General features: G+C 32.4%; 1 protein-coding gene across 11 annotated transcripts in view; it reads right to left on the bottom strand.

The window, feature by feature from the left end:
- LOC130890741 (uncharacterized) overlaps positions 1-27,032 on the bottom strand; it is a 50,037-nt gene that overhangs the window by 7,404 nt on the left and 15,601 nt on the right. For 7 of the 11 annotated variants that reach the window (XM_057795009.1, XM_057795013.1, XM_057795012.1 and 4 more), the window contains 10 exons: positions 11,167-13,668; positions 8,887-9,147; positions 7,980-8,070; positions 6,072-6,290; positions 3,842-4,068; positions 3,462-3,766; positions 3,049-3,406; positions 2,678-2,988; positions 1,627-1,814; positions 969-1,342 (listed from right to left, as the gene is read on the bottom strand). In XM_057795009.1, the coding sequence (XP_057650992.1) occupies positions 969-1,342; positions 1,627-1,814; positions 2,678-2,988; positions 3,049-3,406; positions 3,462-3,766; positions 3,842-4,068; positions 6,072-6,290; positions 7,980-8,070; positions 8,887-9,147; positions 11,167-13,641 (4,809 nt within the window). In that variant the 5' untranslated portion in view covers positions 13,642-13,668. The remainder of the gene's footprint in view (positions 1-968; positions 1,343-1,626; positions 1,815-2,677; positions 2,989-3,048; positions 3,407-3,461; positions 3,767-3,841; positions 4,069-6,071; positions 6,291-7,979; positions 8,071-8,886; positions 9,148-11,166; positions 13,669-27,032) is intronic. The other 4 variants (XM_057795016.1, XM_057795017.1, XM_057795018.1 and 1 more) reach the window with 2 other exon arrangements.

The following is a 27,032-nucleotide window of genomic DNA, read 5'->3' as shown; positions in this document are numbered from 1 at the left end:
TTGGAAAATTATTGGATGGATTTTTTCAAAAATTGAATTTCTTGTAATTACTTTCTAAATGCTACTTTTTCCAAATGTAGTGTTAAATTATTTTTCTTTGCTTGCTTGCAAAGAGCTAGATTGTGGTACTAGGTACATCTCTTAATGTTAACATAAGTTCTCCGTTTGTTTTTGATTGTGTTATCAATTTCATCTAGTTTCGATTTTGATGGTACTACGGATGGAAAATTTCTTCTCTATTTTCCAAAACAAAATAAAATGGATATTTTGACTTCTGACCAATAATATTCAGTTTTGATACTCTATATACCATAGTTGCCAAAAATTTAATAGTTTCTTTACTGTTAAAAGGTGGATCATTGTTAGATTGGATCATTTTTGGTAAACCAAACATACTAAATATGTTTTAAAGTCAATGAACTGTGATTGGATTTTTCCACAATAATGAATGCATTATTTTTGCTTGGAGAATGTCACATAAAGTGTTCTACTATGCATTGTTGACGTAATTGGATTTATTTGGTTGAATGATGAGATCACTGATGTTGGGAAGAAATCAAATCCTTTTTTGGCACATAAATTAAAAATATTTTCACAATTGATAAACTTTTTCTAATAACTTTCCATAAATTCCCTTTACCTCATTGTTTCACAAAAATAACTTATTATTTTCAATATTTTAGATGATTATATGAAATTATAAACTCTTTTTCAACGAATAGGGTAAAAAGATATTTTTTTTCTACATTTATATCACACAAATAATTTCGTCCCTCCTCTAAAAATTTCCGATTATAAATAACAGAAAATTAAAAACTTTTTAAAATTAAAGCTGCACTTCCGAGAAAACTTTATCGATGCGATTAAATAATGAAATGTAGAATAAAGAGACAAATCAAGATTAATACATAGCTATTTGAATTCCACATTGACAAATTTTCTATACAATAAACAAATACAGTATTTACCTGTACTAATCCAGTCTTTCTTTCAGTTTTTTTAGTGGTATCGATTGGAATCAAATTTGGTCTCCAATTTTTAGTGATAGGAAATTTGATCTTTTGATGTTGAGGCACTTTTACTAATGGAGCTATCGGTCTAACTGTACCGGGATGTAACGAAATTAAACCTGGAGGCGTTCCCATTTTCGGCCTGATAGGTTGAAAATTAGCTGTGCTGGGAAGTAAAGGTGGACTATTTAGTTGAGATATCGTAAGAGGTGCACTCCTAGTCACATTGATAGGAATACTGGTGACGGACATAGCAGTACTTCCAATTGGTTTGGAAGTTGTGGTATTTGTCAGATTTATTGATGAATAGATAGGTGTAGAATTATTCACTGCTAAAAATACAGTTTAGTTAGATTACTGTGTACATTTGATGTTAAAAATAGTCAGATAAATATAAAACATTAAATGGGGGTTCCACATAGTACAATACATTTTTTTTCCAATATAAAACAAGAGTAAAGTAACAATATATAATAATATGATTCAAATTCTCACAAATCTGGTTATTTTCAAAGAACTATTACACAAATATTATTTTTTAAATATATTACGGCTTTCTAGATCTTATTTGGAATATAGATGAAGATTCTATACATTAAAATTTCTTTTGACTAACCTGAATTCATGATGCCGGTAGTGACGGTCTTATTTGATGATAATTTATTAAAGGGAATCATACTCAGCGGTTGTATATTCCCAGCACTTGTGGGTATGTTATCGTATGCTCTTAATCTATTATGTACAGATTCACTATAATTTATCGAATGATGACTAGCGTTAGGCGATAATACCAGATCACCATTTCTGTAACAAAAAAATATTTATATTTATTGTTCAATTAGTACTCTCAATATGATAATTGTCAAGTAATAATGATAACCGTTCAGAGAAAAATTTAAAAAGTAACCTTATAATGATGGTATCCGTTTAGTAAAATATTTAATGAGTACCCTCAAAATAGAAACTATCAAAGTTAAATTTGATTTGTCATTAACATTATAAGGAATCTTATTATTCCACACTACAACAGGGTTCCCAGCATAACAAACTCTGAAAAATAGTTACATATGTTGCTTCTGTGGTTCAAAATAGTCACTTTACACAAAATATACTTTGGAATTTAGTTTTTTCTATAGAATCATTTTTTCGCTACTTTTCTTAATCATCTTGTAAGAGGCAAGTTAACTGATTAGAAACCCTTTAAGGTTATTCATTTGTTTTTAAATCAGTTAACTATATAACTTCGCCATACTTTGAGTACAGTTTGATGATTACTATCAATCATAAATCAGTTATATGATTAATCAAACATATATTTTGAACCTAGTGGATCTTTAAGAAAATAATCACATTCACAAAATGTTCAGTTAATGATAATTTATAATTGATTGATACTTCTAATTGTTTTCAATCTATATTTTCAATACTTTTAATATGAAGTATTTTTTGTTTTTAGTATCTAACAAACCAACTGAAACTTATTTTTTATTTAGTGTATGACAATGGATGTTTATTCTGTCCACGTGTTTGAGTAGTATAAGCTGACCCAGAAGATATTGAGGATGATTCACGTTCGGGTTGTTCTACCACGTCAAAAACGGATGAATATATCAAAAAATCGGTCGGTTAAGTATTCGAAGAAATTAGAAAATGTGTTTAAAACTTACCTAAAATACTTTTCTAATAAAATAAGGTGCCTCAAGAAGCTGCTTTGATTTCCATAAGGTTTTTGCAATTCTTGCCACAGTCTTTTCGTTTCTTCATCATACTGTATAACGCTAGTGCATTTTTCCCATCCTTCCGGTGTTTTTTCTTTAATATTCGCGAAATCTATGTTGCCATTTAGGGAAATGTATTCTTCACCAGGAAGCAGTTGTCGAACTGATAGCGCTTGATTTATTCCAATTCTATTCACAGCTTCATTTGATCGCGGTTTGTCGGTTTTTACGATTTTAACAATTTCTACTCCTTCCCTCTGCTACGATTGAAATTATAAAAAAATTACATACTAAAAAAAAAAAAAGAAAAGTTGTATTACCATTTCCGTTAATTTCTTAAATATATTAGGTTGTTTAGTATCTTTTTTCGATTCTCCATCGCTTCCCTCTTCCATCGCAATTGCGGGAATTAGAGTATTATAATCGACCCCGTTATATTCGTCACTAGGTGACTCTGACCTCGATTGTGGTTGACTGTTTGTATCTGTGGAAGGAACTCTTTCCTCTCTATTTTTCGGCTCATCTAAACCATCGTCATTGAAGTCCATAGCAGCAGGATTTTTGAACAGTTTTTTCTTTTTTTTCAAATTTTCTATCCGTTCTGCTCTGCTAGGAACTGCAATAGGTTCCTCTGCAGCTGATTCGTCCATCGGCACTATATCATTAAAATGAAGAAGTCTGTAAAAAAAATGAATGTTTTTATTTCATATTTCTAGTTTTCTAAAATATCTACCGCTTCTTGTATTCAACAAAGAATTTAACGCTCGTTTCTAGTCTGTCTGTAGGATCTTTCAGTATAATAGAAGCGAAACATTTACATAATTTACAAACAACTGGTTTGTCACTTAGTTTCAAGGGTATTCCGTTTGAAGCTAAGGCATTATTCAGTTCAGTTGTCTCAGGACCTAAATAATGAATATGGTTTCTAGCCAGTCTTCTTTTGCACATAGCACAGATCATAAGATGTTCCAGTGCGGCATAATGTTCCTCACATATTGGGATTGAGTGCAAGCCTGGGTTGTCCAAGTCGAGATTTATCTATAAAAGAAGATTAAATTAATAAAAGTCGTTAAAAGAAAAGAAATTATTTCTAAATATCGTTATATTACTTACTACTTGACAGATACTCTTCCTCATTTTTATAATCCATTTTCTTCTAAGTATATTTGAAGCTTCTTTGGAACAACCTAATACGTGGCAGTGATTCTGTCTTGGACCAGGAGCTACCAAAGAGTTTCGCTTCAATGATTTGTTCATATATGAAGGTGTATTTGATTTACGGTCAACATGTCTGTAACAGGCGTCACATAAACAAGAATTTCGTGTCAAATGTTTTTCAGCTGAAATTAAAAAACAGGTGTTAATAAATATGATTATAATTATTTTTTTTAATTACTACACATTTCACCTAATTTGTAGGTACAATACAAGAAATTTCTTAAAAATGGGAGTTGTTATAATAAAACATGGAAAGTTATGAAAAATAGATAGAAAAGGTAATCAAAAGAAAGTATAAATAAAATCATAAAAACTTGTGAAGAGGATGTAATGATAATGGAAATAATGAAAAAAAGGCAAATAACAATAATAGAAGAAAAAAACAGTTGCTACAATTACAAACTGATAGGAAGAGGAAACAAAGTCCCACTCGGACGCCTCAGAAGGCATACAAATAAGACAAGAAGAATATCTATTATCCAAACTAATGTATGTATGTATGTCAGTATCCGGATAACTGATTTGGAATCGATTTCAGTCTTATTCTCACTGTAATATGAATAGTAGGGTTTTTAAACAGAAAACAGCAAACAGAGTTTACAGAACACCTTTAGTTATGAAAATTACAGCACTGTACGTTTAAGGATGCTGACAAAAGAAATCAGATCATTTTTTTTGCTTAAGACTACTACAAACACGTTTTTTTGTAGCTAAATCTATTTAAGGACAAAAGTTGAAATGGTGTCATTCTAGCTTGACGTTTTAGCCATTTCATAGCTTTTTCCAAACAAGTAGACACCTCATCGTGGATTGAAACAACTACTTCAGTGTTTTCTCCATCCTCCTCTTCCTCTCCTACTTCTTGATTATTGTTCTTTATCTGCTGCACAATTTTTTCACCAGAAATAATCTGATAACCAGGATCGTGGACGTCGCAATTTAACCAATCGTTTATATTGGTATTGTCACACTCTTCAAAACCTGGTGCTTCTTTGATGATTTCTTCTATTTCATCCGGTATATCACCTCCTTGTGACTCTTAAGGGTTATCTGGATCAGTATCACCATTTTCTTGTGATAATCATGGTTTAGGACACATCTTATTCCATGCTATTTTAAGTGTGGTGTCTTTTACCGTGGCCATGTAGATGACGTCTTTTATATTCAATTGTTTGTAACTGGTTAGAAAAGATTCTTCACAATTCTCTATATCTAGAAGCAGCATTTCAAGGAATTGCTTTCTGTAGAAACGTTCAAATGTTTCTATCACACCCTGGAGGATGGTTGAGTTAGTGCATTATTTATGAGTAAAATCACTTTACCTGTTGAACTTGTTTTTTGTTGGTGTTTTTTCTCTAGTGGGATAAAAACGTTCAATCACCAAAAATCTCTTTCCATCCAGGAACTTTTTTGATTTTTATATACAACAGGGAGCTTGCTTATGCCCTTGAAACACCTACACTGCTTTGCTTTCCATATAATAAGCATCGGCAGCCTGTGATCGCCAGTAAAGTTAAAGCAAACCATGGCTGTAACGCGGACTTTGCTGGCTTTGTACCCAGGCACTGCAGTTTTCGTTTTGGAAACAAAGAACTTGGTTGGCAGCTTTTCCCAGTTCAGACGAGTTTAGTCCGCATTATAAATGTTCTTGTGTTCAAAACCACCAGCTTTCCAAAATTCATTAAATGTTTTCTTAAAATTTTCGGCAGATACTACATCAGTTGACAGTCTTTCACCTTGTACGTCTAGCTCCCTTTTTCCATGCCTAGATTTAAAACGTTGAAGTCAGCCAATTGTAGCTTTGAAATTAGGATCACCATTAGTTTGTAGTGTTTTTTCACAAATGACAAAGCGACACGTTTACAGTCGACATCACTTACAACAACAACTTAATTGATCAGCAAATACAGTACAATATGTAATCACCAATATCACAACTTAACCAGCGTACTGACAAAATGGCGGTCTTTTGTTTTGGCATGAGGGATTACGAGCGCTCCGAGTGGCTAAATCCTGAACTATAACGAGTGCTACACGCGGCGAAACGAAAGTTAGAACATCACGCTTGGAAATTCATCGAAACCTCCAACGGACGTCTGGATGACTGGTATTCGGTAGGACTTACTTTCTAATATTCGGTCTTGTCTGTCTATGCTTTTCATTTGGGCAATATGACATGGCGTATCGAAGAGACCAAATTTTCCAAAACAATATGAACATTCATCTTTGCATAACCTTCCAGGATGTATACTAAATGAACTGGCTTTTTCCGGGATCACCAGAGCTTTTATGGCTCCATCTTGAGCTGCTGATTCGCCGTCGGATGTATGTTCACTGCTACCATCTATAACAAAAAATATTATTTCATAGAGTGTTAGAATATATATGAAAAGTGTAGTAAGAAATAGAAAATGTTATGAAAGTTAAAATTATAATGAACTAAATGTATTGAAACCACTTTTTTCCAAACTCAAAGTGAAAAATTTGCTATTGTACCTTTCAATCCTGTTTATACAAAGGGATTGGAAGTTATATTTAATAGAGTGGGTTTTAAATTGTTTTATAAATACCAAATTTGGAAAAGAGTGATATACATATATGCAATTAGCTATGGTGATTGTGACGGGAGGTATATTGGGCAGACTAAGAGATCCATTATTGTTCAGTTTAAGGAGCACATAGCTTATTAAAAATATGGACAGAATGAAAAATCAAGTATTGCAGATCACGTTGCCAGTCATGCATGACATAAATATTAATAATTTAAAATTGATAGAAAATGTATCCAATAATACATTGTTTTATGCATTTGAAAGCATTGAAATTGCTCAATGTAAGAAAAGCTTAAATAAAGACAAAGGGCCAATTCCTTACAGCCCACTCTATAATTTAGTAGTCAAGGAATAATGTGAAGATTCCCGCCAAGGAACGGGAGAAGGTTTATTGGTGGGAAAATTCAGTATAAATCAGATAAATCAAGTTATTAGTTTACTGAAGACGATAACTTGGTTATCGCAACGCGGGTCAGACAGTGTAATTGTGAGTGTTGGTGTAGTGGTAGTGTAAATAGTGTGTTCAGTATTATATTTGGGAGGCTTAAAAAAAATGAAGATTCTTTGAATAAAATTATTGGAGATTAAGTTGAAATGAAAAAAGCTTCATAGAATTTCTTTAAAATGTATGGTTTGTGTTTTTTGGAATTTACAAAATAGAAATTTTATGAAAATTTCTGAATCAAAAAATTAGACGTAGAAGATACGTTTTTACTAGGGTTGGAAAACTTGAGGAGAGATTTTTGTAAATGGATGGAATGGAAAATCTGATTAGGATGTAAAACAAGAAAAACTTAATCGATCACTACATTTTTGTATATTGACAAGTTGCCTATATTCTCAATGAATGATTCAATGAGAAAGATCACTAACAAGAGAATTGATGTTTGCTCATTATACTGTTAGAAATGCTTTGGAAATTCTAAAGAGCTCCAATAAGGCGTATACATTGCAGTGACAATGAATTTCAAAAATTTAAATTTGAATTTTTTGCTTAAAAACCAACACATTACCCAATGTGGTGTTAAAAAATTATTCTTTATTTTTTCCCTTGATATTCCTCCACCAAAACTTTTTTATTGAAAATATATAAATAATCTTTCTAACATATCCCAAAAAAAGAAAAATTAGGATTTTTAAGTAGCTTTTAAGAGAATATACATGAAAATAACAAGTGATACATATTTTTTAAGACACGTATTGTTGTTTGATGCATTTTCAAGTGAATGAATATGCTATGGGTGCTGAAATATTGAAGAAAACAGAACTAAGCTTCAAACAATTTAAATTTTATCGTAGAATTATTTATAAATCGAATCTTTTAGAAAAACTACAAAATAAAAAATGTAAAATTTCATGCATATACTTTATAAACACTACATGAAGTTCCTCATCTAGAATAAAATAAATGTGTACTACACTCTTAGAAAGTGCTGTGATGGAAAGAAAAGTATAAGATAGACCCTTAACCATATAATTACCCATGTTAGATCTGTTAGAATAATGTGATTTTCTGTGCGCACCAGCGGTGTCCGAAGAATGAGTTCCTTGTTTCCATGTCAAGGAAGATGCCTGAAAAACAAAGAATCTATGGGATTTTTATCATAAATTATTAAATCATACATTACTGGAGAAAATATAGGAATATCCATGTCACATCTTTAACCAAGTTAATTACAATTTAGTTTCTATAAATTATTAACTGTTTCACTGCACCTACTGGAAAGTAGAGGGAATGAGTAAGTTAGGATATGTCTTAAGTTCTTTTCGTTTATATTCAAACTATTATGGTAAAAATATTCAACTATTTTTTCGAATTTGAATATTTCTGACATTATTGTTTGAAATTTCTTATTTTTGTGGACTCAAGGTGCTCTAAGTGAAATGATGATAACTTATGGCTACTTTTTATTAAAAGTTATACTGGTATATAGGAAGTAAGTTTTTATTATTTCACATTGATATTCCCATATTCTGAAAAATATTTTCTAATACTATATAGTACTGTCCTTGAAGTATAATAATCAGGACCTAAATTAGTGTATTTTGAATAACGATAGGAAACTAGTGCTAAGGTACATCAGTTAGTAAAAGCTGTACAAAGCTTTTCTAACCTTGCATCATGTGACTTATTAACGATGTTGATTATCTTCAATATAAGTAGAATTTCTTCCTATTGAAAATTTTTCCATGTATTTTCAATTATAATTTGGATTTCTTACTTATTCTGATAACCCTACCAGGAATTGAATGCTTCCCTATTCCTCTAAATACAATTTACATAAAAAGCAACTATTGAAATGCCAATATGGAGATCAAGTACTTGTTTTTATGAATACTATAATTGAAATTGAGGGATATGATGATATAATTTCAAAATAAATTTACCTCTTTTTCTTTATTTCCTTTATTTGTTTCCTCCGAAATGACTGCTTGTTCATCTTCTGTACTAGCATTGCTTTTTGATTTAGTTTTCTGCAAGCTTGAACTTTTCACAATACCCCTACCTCCCTTTTTCTTATCACGATTCAGTTTAATCACAGTCTTTAAGGTGCCAGTATAACTTTCACCCCTCGAGCCAGATGGCTTTACTTTCGTCTTTTTCTTCGTATCTTCCTCTGTTGCTTGAGATCTTTGTAGACCCAAAGCCTAAAACACAATAATACGCTGGAAAATGTAAAATCCATTACTCGAACATAAAGAGTGAACCATTTGGACAGAAGTATTAATATTTGTAACGTGCCTGATTTTCTCAACCAACTCTATAATATTGTAATTTAAAATTTCATTAAATCCCACCTTTTTTCAATAATTTTATAATTTTCTTTCTTGTTATGAAGAGATTCTATTTAAACAAAAGCGAAATATAAGGCAGAACATGATCTAAATTAATATTTGTATGGATATGTCCAAAAAAAGAGTAAGGGTAACAGAAGCAATACCAAGAAAGTGGTCTTTTAGCAATTATAGAGGTATTAGGTTGCTTGATTCCATATACAAAATACTAACAACATTAATAAATGAAAGATTGAAAAAGGTAGTGGAACCAGAAGTAGAGGAATATCAAAAAAGTTTTAGATAAGGAAAATCAACAGTAGATGTGATACATACTATGAAACAAGTGATCGAAAAAAGCTATGAGCACAACATTAATATGCTAATGTTTTGCATCGTCATCAAACAAGCATTCGACAGTTTGAAAAGGAGGACAATGATAAAGGACATGGAAAAACTACAAGTCCCTTAAAAGTTGATACGATTGATGAAAATGTCTATGCTAAATTCTAGTGCAGCGGTATTATTAACATTGCAGTTGAAAGTACATGCTGATGATTTAACTATATTAGCAAGGAATGGAAGGATTCTTGAGAACACATTCGAAAAAACTGTAAGGCAGGAATTAGAGGATTGAAAATAAAGCAGAAAAAGACAAAATATATGGAAATTGAAAGAAGAAAGTTCACAAACAAGAAACAGTGAAGATAAATGACCTCATCTTCGAAGTAGTCGACACCTTAGGAATAAAGATCAAGCAACCAACTTAAGAGTCTATAAGACTACGATAAAACCAGTAGTTACATCTATGAGACTAACAAATATGGACGAAGAACAACTAAGGATATACGAGAGGATAATAATTAGGAAAATTCATGAACCAGTGAAAGTTGGAAATAATGAGTATAGAGGACTTATGAACATGAATAGATATATAGAGGATATAGTAAATATAATACATCAAAAAGAAAACAATGGTAACGACACATTAAGAGAATGGAAAAACGGCAAGGTACAAGGAAAATTACAGAATAGAGACCGAACGAGAAAAGATTGCATGGTAGACCAAAAAATAATGGGAAGATCAAATTGTGCAAGATATGAAAAATCTGGGAGTGCGGGACTGAAACAAACCCGGAATTAAACAGCAATCGATTGTATGGGTGTTTCAAGACGAGCCAAATCCAACAAAAAATTTTCGAACACGAAGCATTTTGAAGCAAATAGTCACTCGGTTTTTCGGAATAACTGGACCTGTCGCCACCTTTTCATTAGAGGATTATAGAACAATGGATTCTGAATGGTACACCAGCATTTGTTTGTCAGAAGTGTTCGAAGAAATCAGGGAAACAAATCGCAGAAGACGAATCATTCTCCGCTACGACAATGCGAGCTATCACACATCAGTTCAAATAAAAACGTTTTTGAACAGTCAAAGTCAAAATATCGAATTGATAGATCATCCGTCGTACAGTCCTTATTTGCATCCAATTATTTCTTTTTATTCCCGCAGTTTAAAAATATATTGTTTTTCTATACCCAAAGAAGAGGTTGATGCGTTCAAATCACATGTTTTGTGGGTACCTCAATCGGAATGGAAAAATGCTTGACAATTGATTCAAATGCAAACAAAAGTCCTAATGGAGAATATTTTGATAAACGATAAAGCCACATCCAATTATAAATATTTGTTATTATTGATCTATCTCAAAACTTGAATAGGAACTCTAGTATACGAAACGTGAGTAAAAATTTATGATCTACTGCGAAAAGCCTTTGATATAAACCAAATGCTTCATCTTTCAGTGATTGTTTCACTGAGAATATGTTCAAAATTTTTTGTTTTAGGAGATAATACATATTTGAAGTATTTTCAAAAAATATCATTCTTACCTTTAAAATACTTTCCTTCTCGACCAAATTTTCTGCAGGTTCTCCCACAGCGAGATTACATTCTTCTTTATTTTTAATCACAGCATTATCATCAGTCAAATTCGTATTCACATTGTTCTTATCAACTTTCATCGTTTCTATTTCCATTTGAGGCTCCTTTGACGCACTCCCAGGCTCAGAATAAGCCTGATCTTCTGTATCCTCATTAGTATTATTTATCGAAAGAGTTTCTTTATGGTCAGTATGAAGTGGCTCTTCATGAATTACCGGAATTTCCCCTTCGTTCAAATATTCTGGAGGATATTCAGGCTTTAAAATAGGCATTTCCTCATTTAAAACTAATGTATCATTTTCAGTTAGAGTTTCTGAAAGCACTGGTGCTATTTCAATATTATTATACGTGGATATTTCCAAGCCTGATAGTTCAGGGACATCGCTAACAGATTGCTCCAAGTTTTCTGTTATACCTTCGCAAATATCCATATCTTCTTCACATCTGTTCTCGACGTTTGTCTTATCACTATTTTCCATAGTATTTGTATTTTCAATAGCTGCAGTAGTTTCTATACTTTCTGAGATATTACCATCTTCAATTTCTGAGGTTTTGATATGAGTAGATTCTAAATTTTCTACATTTTCTGTTATTTCTGGGTTTTCTGTATATATAGTCTCTTCAATTTTAGTAGCTGTATTTGGTGCACTTTCACTTACCACAGATTTTGTTTCTTCGCATTGTACATTTTCTCCATCGTCTTGATTATCTGTTAATGTTTCCAAGTTATCACTTTCTTTAATTTTATTGTTATGATTGTCTGTTACGTTTTCCACTGTCTCTGTAGTAGTTTCAGAATTTTTATTCGATATAACTGGTTGGTGTTTAACGATTTCTTGCACAGCAGTACTTAAGGTATTTTCTATAAGAGGAGGAGCTTCATCGGCAATTTTTTCATTTGTTTCTGTTACTATATTATCTTTGATAGTTTCTGATTTACTTTGCGTATTTCGTTTGCCATAAAATCTGGAACTAACGACAGTACAAACTTCAAATTTATTAGTTTTCTTCAATTCCACTTCATTAAAAGTTTGTTTCATGATGTCTAATAAAAGATTTTTGTCCGACAAAGGCTCCGTAGTAATTTCAGTGTTATTATATACATTTGAGAAAGTATCTATTAAACCTACATTTGTTATTGGTCCATTAGGGGCAGTGCTTATATTAGGTTTAATATCAATATCCTCTTTTAAAGCTTCGTTACTTTCAGTACCGTGAAGCGAAGATAAATCAGAATAGCTGCTGTCCGATTCGTTACCAGATAATTTAGAGCCAGACAGTTCACTACCCAAATCAGAGCCAAACCTCCTCCTCTTTTTAATCTCCAAATCTAGTCCTTCTAATAAACCCAACTTTAATTTTCTTTGTTTGCCATTTCTTAGTATCCTAGCTGGAGAATCAGATCTTGTACTATAAGGGCTAGATTTCCTACTGCTATTTTCTTGTTTTGTTTTCCGTTTCGCTCTTGGACTTCTCGGAAGGGGATTGAATATGTTCAAGGTATCAATTGTATTGTCTTCTGAGCTAATTGGACATTTTTCAATACTATGCCGCCTTTTGGCGATTGATGATTTCTTCTTTACCATATTCACGTTCAGATCTAGCATGTCTATTATTTTTTCATCGGCGGAATCCAATTTTGATAAAGTATTTTCCAGTTTATCTTTTTTTATCAAATCTCTATTCAATAACTCCAGCTTTTGCTTCTTCGTAAGTTTCTTAGGTTTGAATGTATCACTTTTGGAAGATTCAGACAACGAATCTACCTCAGTTCTGGTATCATCCCCTTTAATCAAATAGGAGAGATCGTTCATAACATCCTCCAGGCTTTCAGTTTCTAATTTGGATTTTTTGATTACTCTTGGTTTTTTTACTTGTCTGGATAGAGTTGGTATGTCGTCTGTTATATCACTTGAAATTTCTTCATTTTCTACTTTTATTTTACTAATATCTAACAGTTCTGTAGATTCTTCTTTTATTTTTTTTGCTACACGTTTTTTTGTATTTTTCTTCACATTTTCTTCCAAGGGAAATATTGGTTCTAGCACAGGTGGACTGTCATCGTTTTCTTTTTTGATTTCCAGTTTTGCTACTCTCTTTTTTCTAGATTTGACTTCTTTGATACCGTTTTTCAGAAGTTTCTTCTTACTTTCTGAAGTGTTTGCGGTATGGAGCACAGCCTTAGCTAGAGGGTTAAGTTTGAGTGACTTTTTAGCTTTGGCTTTTAATGTAACCGTTAATGTTGGCTTTTTTATAATCTTTTTAGGATTATTTTTGGCTAGCCTTTTACCTATAGATTTGGTTACAACTGTGTTTTTTGGTGTGTCAATAACGACTTCATTCTTAGCCGAAGACTTTTCTGATGATACTACCTCCTTCGGAGAGGTCGTAGTTGCATTTTTTCTGTTAACCCTAGTTGCCATGACATGAGTCTTGGTTTTAGCAAAAACCTGAAAAAAAAATAACTTCAAAAACAAATGTATTATCTAGTAAAAATGTAGTAAATATTATTCAATTTCACATATTTTCAAATCCTCATTTAAAAACCTCCTGTTCCCACAATTAATTTTGTTTTCAAGCGTCCTAATGTAAATATAACATTCAAAATGATTATAATATGGTCTAGACTACGAACGAAAGGACAAAGTGAATCTATTTTCAATTAAAGAAATGGTTATCAATTATTAAACCCCGGGGCTTTTATAGTCAATATTTAAACTCGCCATTGTCATGAACAAAGAATGAGTAGACGAAATGACAAATTGAAATAATTCCTATAACATACCCGCTATGCTACACTTTGTTTTTTATTGTGTTTTCAATTTCTCGATTGACAACAGATTCACATCCAGTATCTCGAGCAAGGCTCTTTCATTGCATTATGGTTTCTACTTAGCAAAATTAACCTTTTCCTCTTCAGTGTTGCTGCTAAAGTCCTAACCCTTAATAATAAGAGAGCACTAAATAAAAAGCTGTGGCAAAAATGACGAACCAACAAAAAAGGTTAACCACAGAAGACAAAAGGGTTCAAATCTTTCAGCTTTCAACAGAAACTATATACTCGTGAGTATTTTTAACACGGTTATATTATCTTCACTTGTATGTGGGTTTGTTTGCAACTCTCCTTTGGGAGAAGAGAAAGTGGCTTATTTAATAAATTTCATTCGACAACCTTACCAACTACACCGTTATGGCTCGATACAAGTTTCGACGAGATGTAGGTATATAAGCAGCGAAGAGGAAGTGGTATCAATTAAAAATTATAGTTGAAACAAACTGAAAAACATGCTCTTGAAATAAATCAAACTAAAAAGTTGAAAATAATTTTTTAATTAAACTTAAAACAATAATTAATGAAAAATAGTAATATTATTGTACCACCCTTCACATGCTTGTTTATAAGAATGATAATTAGGGGTAATTAACCCTTATAATAGGCTTTCCACTTGATCTACCACTGTCAGTTAGCAATCAATGGTCAACCGATACGCATTTCCGTTCATAACAAACAAGACTTCTACCTGAAAATGGACACAAGTGATGAAGCTGCTCAAACTGTCATCCTATTATGACAAGGCCAGTGGGATGTAGATGAGTCAGTTGCTGTTTCCAGAGTTTACCGTCGTCATCAAGAGACTGGTAAGTTTCATCGAAGACGTGGTTCTGGAAGAAAACTTAAGACAGTTAACTTTGAGCCAAAAAGGCTAGCTACTGGCTCCAAATTAACTCCAGCCCACCGAGCAGCACGTCTACGATTTGCCAAACAACACGTTAATTGGACTGACGAACAATGGGCTCTGTTCTATTCTCAAACGAAAGCAGAATGTGCCTGCATGGTACAGATAGAAAGGACAAGGCTACAGAAGAAAAAAAAATAACCCGTTAACTGCATAGACCGATCTTTATAAAGCTAATACCGATGGCTTTGAGATGCTAAAATCAGAAGCTATAGATGTTTTGCTAAATACTTTTGATCGTGAGCTCACTACTTCAGCCGATTTTTTGCTCACGAGTTTATAAAAAATATCTTAGTTAACTAATTTCCCTAATAAAAATTTTAAAAAATTAATGAAAAACTTAATTTAACTGAAGATTAGTAAGGAGTAATTGGGGGAGGATATAGAAATGGTAGTATGCACACCAATTTGTTTCAATGTTCTTGCACACTTAACATAACTAATTAGTGTTTCTAGCGTAAAGAATGAGATTTATTCAAATTTGGTGTTAATAGATTGTTAATTTAGAAGTGTATAGTAGATCAATTACTGTTAATTGTATGTATGGATTAAATAACGTAAAAAATAATTCAACTTGTCTACTTTTTTTAGAAAACGACCAAAGATCATAAATTAAAAAAGGGATGAATAACGTGTTTATCATAGAAGCCTTTTTCATGTTTCGAATCGACTTTGATATGTATTAGTACGAAGTTCATAAATTCAAAAGTATTCAATATTAATAGGTCCAGTGATTACTTTTTCGAGAACAACAAAAATTGAGATAGAAAAAATATAATTAAAAATTGTAATATAGACATAATTAAATTAGCATGTATGAAAAATAAAGCTGATTTAAACCAAAATATGATCGTAAAAATAATAATGTCATAAATTCCAATTCATACGATCGGTACCTTAAAGTCATTCTACATAGCACATGGATGCTGAGTTAATTTCATTGCCAAATTAGAAATTAGGGTTTGTTTGTTTTCAACTCTCCTTTGGGCCAAGAGGGAGTGGCTTATTTAATAAATTTCATTCCACAACCTTACCAACTATACCGTTATGGCTCGATACAAGTTTCGACGAGATGTAAGTATATAAGCAGCGAAGCGGAAGTGGTATCAATTAAAAATTATAGTTGAAACAAACTGAAAAACACGCTCTTGAAATAAATCAAACTAAAAAGTTGAAAATAATTTTTTAAATAAACTTAAAACAATAATTAATGAAAAATAGTAATATTATTGTACCACCCTTCACATGCTTGTTTATAAGAGTGCTAATTAGTGGTAATTAACCCTTATAATAGGCTATCCACTTGATCTACCACTGTCAGTTAGCAATCAATGGTCAAAGCTGATTTAAACCAAAATATGATCGTAAAAATAATAATGTCATAAATTCCAATTCATACGATCGGTACCTTAAAGTCATTCTACATAGCACATGGTTGCTGAGTTAATTTCATTGCCAAATTAGAAATTAGAGTAAAAAATAACGTTTCTGCGTGAAACTGATAGTTCGATGTGAAAACAACAAATAGTATTTTCTGGCAAAACGCTAGTGATAAAATTGTAAAAGATCAAGAACTGCCTATCAAAATGCAGAAATCTCTTTTATACTTTAACAAGTTCCACTAAAACTTTTCAAATGCAACTTCCTCAAAAACTAACAAAAGGAATGAAGTTATTCCAAAGTTAAAAATTCCAAGAAGTTGGCAGCGCACTTTGGAGTTACAAAATTTTGAAGGTCTTCTAGGTTTGTTCAACTTTGCTCTAAAACGATATAGGGCTGAGAGTGAATCTTTTAGAGAAAATTGAGGAAAAAAAAGATTTTTGAGTTGGCACTGCTCTTTTAAGATATCGCGAATCTGGGGGTTTATTCTATAATAAGTTTCAATCTTGAAAAATAAAAAGAATTACAGTTTATACATTGACAGCTCAAAAAGCAGTCTAACATGTATTCTACTAAATGCAAAAATTGAAAACTACGGGGTGCAATATAAACATAAAAATCCACTTCGTCCATAGTCAACTGGATAGGTTTCCAGAAAATTTGGAAGATAAGTGCGAACAGAGAGAGTTTATGCATCAGGAGTTACGCGACATTGAAGAGTACTTCCAGTTTCTGGGATACGAATATAATATTTGTTGGTCTCTGATATGTCATTTTCAAAAGTCTACACATCACAGAAAAGCATTAAACAGTTTTCCTTAGTAAATACATCATTTTTTTCTGACATTGCCAAAACTCAGATGCTAGAACCATAAAAATCTAATCATATTTTTGCCAACAGCATATGTAGTAGCAATTGCTAAAATTGAAATCAATTTGTTGTCGGAGGTCACTAACACATTTTTTTTAATCAAAATTTGTGCCAAAATTTTGAAAGCGGTAGGCCCTGCAGACCATCCTCTAAGCCCCCGGCTTTGTTTGAACTCAAAACGCTCAGAAATTTTTATTTTTCATAATTTTCAGCTCAAAAACTAATCAGAACCATTTATATTTTAATAAAAATAAGCTTTCAAAAATTTAACTACCCCACTTTTAGCACTCATAACCAAAATTAACCTATCTGCAAGGGCTCCCATTTCTACTCATCCTGTCCTCCTTGGATAAAGCAACAACCAAAATTTTATACATCTCTAAATATATTCTCCAATAATTCCACTCACTGTAAGAAAATTCTGTATACTCGTACTAATGCATCTAAATCCGAGGCCTGCGCAAATTATACAGTAGCCAATTCACATCAAATAATCGTCTGCCATCTTTCCGTATATAGGAAAATTATGTGCAATCCTACAAGCCCTTAATTCTCTATCTCCTGACGACAAATAAGTATTTCTTGGTCTCGTATAGTAGAGTGCGTTCGCACAACTCTTGATGTACGCGTCATTGACAAGTCTCAACAAGTTTTACACCAAGTTCAACTTGTTGCTCCGATCATTGATCGATCGCTCATAGAAACAACCCACAAAGATTGGCATTATTGTTTTATATTCAGGCAGATATTTTTGATTTGGAAGAACTAAGGATATATGTAGAGGAAAATATCTAATTTTGTTATAAATATTATTATTAACAAACACAAAGAAAATCATCGGGAAAACAAATCCTGGTGGAAAGTTGTACAACTACTGCCGTTAGGGACCTTTTGGAGGCTTTTTCACCCTATTAAACTTTTAAATATGAATATAAATTGTACTTTCAAAACGCTATTAATTTCTATTTTTTCTTTTATTTACTTTAGAAAATTAAGAACCAATCAAATCACTTATGATGTAATAGTTATTTATTCTACAATAATAATAGTCGAGTGCGCCTGAGCGATAACGAGAGCTGGGAATAAAGTTCGAGACTAGTAAATATACACTGCAGAACAAAATATTTTGCCACCCCATAGTCGATTCATTAAATTTCTAAGTAATACACTTTAACAAGTTTCTCTTTCATATTGTCAAGTTAAGGTTAAAACGGTGTCTACCAAATGCAAAAAAAATAATGTCCGTTATTTCTTTACTTTATACGAGCGCATGTTTATATTTTGTGGTGATTGCGACACATTTAAACCCGAGGGTGGTAAGTTGACTTACAACCTGTCTTCCAAGGAAATTGCTACTTATGTCCTTCAAAACAAGTCAAAATACGTTATTTACATAACAGGAAGAAGGAAAAAATAATTGTTGCGGAAGTTATTTTGCATAGGAAACGCTCATTATACTAAAAAATTTCCTGGTCACATTGAATACCATTAATACATTTACTTTAAAAAACATTTTATTTAATTGATCCTTGACGAGGGATTATGTCAAACCAAATTTTTAAGAGAGATTAATCCACCATACTACGATTGGGTGTGTACTTGTAGGTGAAGAATTAGATGGTACTTAAAACCAAAGGTAATTCATTACAGCTTATAGCGCGAAACATACCCAATAAGAAGGTCAACTTGTATCTAAATTTCAGCAACAATAATTTAGTTCTTTCACTTACTAATCGTGGCGTTAGTGTAATAAAAATGTGTCATTACTGTCAATGTCAATTGTCAAAATAAATAATCATTTGTTTCAATTTCCCAAACGCTTTCCTGATGTGTGTTCTAAATGGGAAGAATTTTGAAAAACCCATACTGAATTACTGTTTTATTTCTGGTTAATATTGAATCACATATTACACTTTTCACATTTATAGAAAAATCTGAATTCTGTAAGTTGTTTCCACTTTAAAAGTGATATTGTAATTATGGCTATTAATTTTCTTTGGTTTAGTTGAAAATGTAGGTAAATTATTTTGTAAATGAAAGTGTCCCTGTTCTAAGATGTTTTTAATCGTGAATTCAGGAAACTGCAAAATCAGAACTGGGTGGAAATGAATAACATAAAATATAGTAGATATTCTTTGATATACATTTAAATGAACCTCGAAAATACATTAGTTATGCCACGTACAATCGAGAGCACTGGAATAGAAAATCTGTCATGTTGTTTCCAATGAATAGAATATCTGCGTCGTTGCTGAAAGATATATAATATTACTTGCTGCTGCCACTCCTCAAAAACAACATGAAAATTACTAATACTTATACCACCATTTTGCACAAGTCAAAATTTTTTCTTAGTGCCCATTTACGCCTTTAAGAAATCGTTGCGTACGCCAGTTAGTGCGCAGATTAACGAGGTATTGCTGCAGATTATCTGGCTTGTTAACTCTACTTCAGCTTCGGCCTATATAAATGCATTTATGTTTAGGATTCGATGTTATCATTGGTAAACAGTGGAGATGATGAGTCCACGTGGACTGACGGTTTGTGAGATGTTTACCAAATTTTATACGGGGAGTAAACATTATTTTTTAATTTGGTATGAGTACCGTACGTATTTATGAAATATTGATTGTTCCTCGCACAACTGTCTTCTGTAATTTATATTAGAACAGCCATATTTGCCTATAATGTCATTGTCGCCATTGATTTATTTACATTTATATTTATTATCAAACCAATGACACTAAACTTTCAATTGTGGTTAAATTAAAAAAAAAATGATGTAATGCCTACGTCAACTAGATATAAAAGTATTTCTTTCATTTCTAACTAGTAAAGTGCAAATATTTTGAGCACTCTAAACGGATGGTTTATAATGGGCAGTCAAGGGGCCGTTGAGCATATAGGCCTTTAGATAGGCTGCAGTGCCCCACTTGACGTTACCAAAGGCCGATGTTTGTTAAGAAGCCGATCAGACGGTTTGGCTTGAACCCTTTGATGCCCTTGTGCAGTTTACCTATACAAAAACAAACTTTTAATGAAATTTGTTGTTTGATTTGTACTGAACAATTCTAATTTTCATTATTTGGAACACTCAAATAATTATCGCTAAAACAGACAAAAAAACTGCAGCAAAACCTAAAAATCTTCCGAAATAATCATTTTATAGTATCTTTTAACCGTTAACTGTTCTCCAGACGAGCTTTTCCCGAAAAGACGAAACACATTTGTAAAAGCACTTTGGGCGATACCAAGACCACAAATGACGAGTGTTGTTTACCTTTTTTTCACAGAATACTTAAAATAAAAAGAAGTTAATACTATGGATGGCAACCAAAACATGCCAATTTATTCCAAACCACAGCTCCTTCGCCAAAATTTTAAGTTTACAATCATTTGATGTAAACAACAATCGAAAAGTTTCAGAATATACACTGCGTCGCAAAATGAAATCCTAGTTGTAAAACTAGATTAACATATTTATGGTGCTTGGTTCCTATCACTGTCACTTCTTGTATGAGTTACTATAAACCGCTGGTGGTATTTGAAAACCTGTCAACATACCTGCAAAAATAGTTGTCCAATTGCTTTTATCAATTTTTCTTATTTCCACTACTTCTGTCCATGTGTACACCTGTTATACTTAGCAAATATGAAGTTAAGTTAATGCAATTCTTCCCGCAAGCTTCATGAATCATCTTCGTTCCGCTCCTCACCCACTTACAAGGAAAAATTGAAGACAATGTCAATATTAAGGTAAACATTGCACGTCTATGTGAATTTACGTTGGAGTAGACTCTTTTTTTTTCAATTTAGAAATGGGATTTCCAAATATAATAAAACCTTACACACAATTTTCGAGTCGAGATCTCTATTCGACAGGTTCTGGTAATAGTTCTTAGTGCAACCATTGATGTTCGGGTTGTTTATTTATTACTTATACATAAAAAATAGGTGCCTACAGTTTAAATTTACTTTTTGATAAAACTAAGACTTTAGCGCTGAGATTTATGTTGCTGGCTCTTGATCAAAATTAACTGCAGTATGAGTAATTGATAAAGTTTTTTGAACATCATTGAGAGTTCAGTAACGACTGGAGTATTTTATTGTCAAAATCATCAACGTAGCCTTCTGCTATATAGACGTGCTCTTCAAGTCCCTATTTCGCTTAAGAGTATCAACCTGCAATGCGGCAGAAGCCCTAAGGAATATATATCGGTAACTTTAATTAGGATTGTTTTCTTTTTCATATATACAAACTTATTAATGCCAATTTTCTGTATGGTGCACTTGCTGTGTTGATAATTCAAGAAAAATGTCACTTTAATTGGACAAAGGTCCAGCATACTATATTTTGTAAAAATTTTCAGTCACAGTAAAAACAGCTTTCGTTTTAGTATTGAGTGTGGGAATAAGAAAGGCCGATTCAATGCTTTGTCTGAAGCATCTGTGATAAATTTATAGCCGTTTCCTTTTCTTTAGAGATAACTAAACAGTTTAGAATATTCTTGTAAATTTATCTCATTTTTCAATTTTGACGTGCTCCTTAACATGGACTATATCTTCAACAAGGCCGAAGGTTTATAGATTTCGAAAAATTTTGTAAAATAGTCCTCAGAAAAAGAAGTTACTTTATTGATATTCCATGAATATCAATATGGTATGGCGTATGGTTTTTCCTTAATTTTTTAGGTAATAAATTGATAGATGTTGCTTTTGCAATTTCCACAATTTCTAGAAAACTATTTAAATTATAATGCGAGATATCAGCAATTAATATTTGACGTTTCAAAATGTTTTCAATTTGATTAGCATCGACTTTCTGTGTACAATGTAATCTGATTCTAACGATTGCGCAAGGACCGAAAATACGAAGTACGTGCCGGCCGGGGTATTCCGAGGTGGAATCCAATGGGTGTAGAACTGATATCAATTTTTCAATATCTAATAGTCCGGAGCTGGTAACAATGAAGGTCCCTTCATAGCGGAATAAAAAAATTCTTATTTAAATAAATAGAACATAAGTATAGGAATGAATTAAGCTCGGTATGCGAGGAACTGGCATAACTATTTGAAGTGTGATAAAGGCTAAAATTTCTCATGCCGGAAACTTATTTTATTTATTTTTATGTAAATTTTAAAAATATCTTGGTATGCGTGCTCAAAAACTGCCGGAAAAATCTCGCATATCATCTTGAAGTGCATAAACTATATTAGCATCTACTCCAAAATGTACGATGTTCAATAAATTTATTTTGGAGGTAAATGCTTTTTATTTTAGATAATTGGAACAATAGAATAATATTGAAATAATTGACAGTTTATTCTCAAACTTAGAATATTTATTAATCTTCTGCTTCAAGTATCATACACTTTACAGTGTGTAGGTGTTCTTTTGTCCAAAACTTCTGATCTATTATCTGAAGGCATCCCACTTGTGCACGACGAAAAATTGTTGCCGCACCCTGAATGCCACACCAGTCTCTTATATTCCGTAGCCAAGAATGTTGTTTACGCCCTGGTCTTCTCCTTCCGTCGATCTTTCCCATTAATATGAGCTTGAGAGTTGAATATCTCGGTCCTCGCAGGATGTGTCCCAAATAAGTTACTTATCGTTGTTTAATTACCGCGATCAGTTCTCTCCCACACCCACACAGTTCTTCTTAATTCGTCATGTGCTCGATCCATGGGATCGGCAGAAGACTGTGCAACAGCCACATTCCCATTGTTTCTATTCTGTTTAAGGATCTCACTTTCAGGGACCACGTCTCCATACCATACAAAATGATTGGCCAAATATAACATTTTATCACCCTCAATCTAAGACTTAGGGGGACTTCTCGGCGGATTAGGGACTTATTAAACTTGTATTTGCAATTGCTATCCGAGTTTTAACTTCCTCGTCGCAATCCCATTTTTCATTATTAACATACATCCAAGGTATTTAAATTTATTGATTCTCTCCATGTTATTTCCATTGACAAGTCAATTGAGCTTCGCCGGGTTGTTGTCTGCTTATGACCATTAGTTTGGTTTTATACGAGTTTATTGTGAGTCCGTATTGGTTCCAATTTCGTTTATAGAATTGACTAGCTCTTGTCGGCTAATATCGCAGTATCGTCGACATACCTAATATTATTTATAAGAGTTCTGGTCTTTTAATTCCAGCTGAAAAATTCGTTTTACATATATGTTAAATAGCATGGGTGAAAGTGTGCATCCCTGACGGACTCCCATAAGTATCTGAAGGTGTTCCGTAGTTAGAGACCCGCTAGTTCGCAGTTGCGCTGTTTGATCTGCATACAGCATTTGTATGATCCTGATGTCTTTACTATCAATATCAACATCCTTAAGGATATACTTATTGATAATCTTCGAAATCAATTTCATCTATATCGCAACGGTTTTCATTTTCGGATTCGTTACTTTCTTCTTCATTTAATTGGCCACCAAGAATTTCTTCGACTTTTGAAGGTGCTGAAGGTTGATTAAGGTTTTTTTATATAAATAAAATATTTTCGTACAGAGTACTGTTTTAGAGGTAGCGAATCGCAAGAGCTGGAATATTTGCAATAGTTTCTATCATGGAGAATAGACTATATAGTCTCCATGGTTTCTATTTATATGTTTATTACATTTCTCTAGTTCGAGTAAGGTTGTCTTCGGGCATTTTAGAAGGTAGAAGCTATTCTGTCCCTTCAGTCTGGTCCACCTTCAAGTGTCGAATGTTTTGTCATTTCGTTTTCTATTTTGGAAAGAAGTGTTGCATCATTTCGAATATTATCGATTCATCTTGTTTTTATCACGATATTATACATGTTATCACGAAAAGGCTGCTCCGATAATTTTCTTCCACTTGAAAAAATGTTCATCTTACCAAAAAATTCTCATTAAATCTGTAGATACTGATGTGTTAATCATTGGTCTCGGAAATATTCACAAATTCAAAAACCACAAAATATAGATAACAAATAAATTAGGCGAGAAATTAATTATATAAGTTGTAGAGATCTTGCACGAGAATTAGGTCCATCCCATTGTCGAACTCTTCCGGGTTTCCATGCCTTTACGGATTCTGATTATACAACAGCTTTTAAATTCTTTTAAATCTAAGCAGGGAAAAAGACATCTTATTCCACAAAAATTATGTACTCCAAAATAAATTTTGTCCGTACATTTTGTCGTAGATGCTAATATAGTTTATGTACTTCAAAATGGTAGGCAGGATTTATCTGGCAGTTTTTGAGTGCGTATATTTTTAAAAATTACATCAAAATAAAAAAAGTTTCTGGTATGATGAAAAAAATTTACCCCTTATAACACAATTCAAATAGGTATGCTTTTCCAGCAAAAAAGTGGTTTGCATGTTTTTTTCTAAAAGCCAATAAAATTTACTGTCGAATACATTAAAAAAATGAATATCCGCGATGACGGTAAAACATTTTTTTAATATTTTTTTTACATTGTTTGGACAATAGGACTCCACGCATTCTTATACTTATGTTCTATTTACTTAAATAGACATTTTTTTATTCCGCTATGAAGGGACTTTCAGTGTCACCGACGCCCCGCCTATAAATATGAATGTATACGTACTGGAACAGTCAAATGGAATAAATTCGTTAATAAATAAATAACGTTGTATTGAGAAAAAAACTTGGACACGTCGATTTGTCTTTGCTAGTGCGCATTTTTTTTTTATTTTAAAAACACCCTCTCCTGTATATTATTTTTATTATATTATTATTATTATTATTATTATTATTTATTATAGTATTATTATTTATTTTTTGGATTTTTCAGTAAACTGTAGACATAACTCATGTACAGTGTCCTATACCTATCTTCAACTGTTTCGAAAAAATTCAAGTGTTTTCAGGTTAATTACAAACTCAGATTTATTAACATGAGACGTAAAATAATTTTATAAACATTAAAAAAAGAAAATTATTATAAATTTGCTAAGCAAATACCATTTCATTGATCAGTGTCAGTGCTATTTTCGCTTGAATTTCGTAAACTGAACGTGAAAATATCGGAAAAATGGTTAATTTAACAAAAATACATAAAAAAAACTATTCTATAAATGGTTATGGAGGTAGCACATGGACATAAACAGAAGTTTCTCGCTTATTTCAAGAAAAAATTCCAAATTTGTCGCCTATATCCCAACGAACAATGCAAGAAGTGCTGATTCGAAATTAGAAATTATGCTTGACATAATTTTGATTAAAAAGCGTTCAGTCACTCATCAATATTTCGAATATAAAGGAAAAATAAAATGCATCCATGAAAAATGATACTCAAGGAAGACGATTTCGTTAGAAACACATATTTTTATGAACAAATGATGACAATATTAGATAACAATGTAATTAAATTAGAAGATGTTTTTTGATGATAGCACATTTACATTTCACGGTCATTCGAGGATGGTCCCAGAAGTACCTGGCCCAACAAAATATATTTATGTTTCAACGTCATCTCATTTTGGCATCAAACACTTTTCCCAGTTATGTGAAGTAAGTTCGATACCCTTTTTTAGTCGAATTTTTCAAAGAAAAATTAGTCTATTACGGTAGGCATGACTAGAAGAAAAATGGGGAGCACATCATTTTTCCCATGTTTTGAGACCTCCTGAACACGATTATGATGGTTTTTCGAATGTCTGTAGTTTATATATATATATATATATATATATATATATATATATATATAACGATTTGGTTTAAAATTAGCATACATGGCTTTTTTACAATAAGAATCGTTAAGATCCTCAAAATAGCCATTAACTGCCGATATCAACTCTTCATTGTTGGAAAATCTTTGACCACCGAGCCATTTTTTCAAGATAATAACAGATAATAATTCGAGGGGGCTAAATCTGGGAAATATGCTGCATGAGGTAGCAATTTAAACTTGAATTCTTCAATTTTGGCCATTGCAATAACGGATGTGTGAGCTGGTGCATTGTCTTGATGGAACAACACTTTCCTCTTAGCTAAATGCGGTCGTTTCTGCTTGATTTCTTCTCTCAAACGTTGCAATAAGTTCGTTTAATACTTGCCGTCGATAGTTTTTACTTGTTCAAGATATTCAATTACAATTATCCCACGCGCACAAAAACCATCGACGCCATGACCATATCTGCAGATGGAACGGTCTTTGCCTTCTTTGGAACTGGTTTTCAGTCCATTGTTGCGTTTGTTATTTTGTTTGATAGACCCACATTTCATCCACGGTTATGAAGCGGTGCAAAAAGTCGGCTTTATTTCTGTGAAAAATTCGATGGAAACATCTTCGCAAGGCTGTTGTTGTTGGGGTAATGCCTTTCAAATAAAAGTGTTGATCACATTAGGAAGACCAATTTTACCGATGTTTATAAATTCACTGAAAATGTTCCCTCTTGATGGTTGCCAAATAAATACTAAAAAACGTGGCGTCTTCAAACTTATATGCTGTATAGATCGTGTAATTTCTAGGGTATTTTTCAAGCAACTACAGCCTTCTCTAGATCAGGCCACGTAGTTTTCGTAGTCCTAGTATTAATCGTCAAAATTGCCGCTAACGGTCTATTTATAATCATCACTAAATGAGAGAAGAACATACGCAATATCCTGAAAAAGTTAATGTTTAGGAAGGAATTGCTGGAAATCATAATGTAACAACTTGAATGGAGTTAAATATTTAGTTCCAAATTGTTTCCATGCCAACTTTGATAAACTTATATCCTGATCTAGCAAACTCACAGGTTCCTGCGAATATAATATGGTTTCAACAAGAAGGAACATCGTCCCATTACCAAATGAATGTCGGGCAATACTTG

Source organism: Diorhabda carinulata, chromosome 2 (genome assembly GCF_026250575.1).
Source record: "Diorhabda carinulata isolate Delta chromosome 2, icDioCari1.1, whole genome shotgun sequence".
NCBI lineage: Eukaryota > Metazoa > Arthropoda > Insecta > Coleoptera > Chrysomelidae > Diorhabda > Diorhabda carinulata.
Note: the sequence above shows the minus strand (reverse complement) of the source record. Positions and strands in the feature narration are given on the sequence as shown.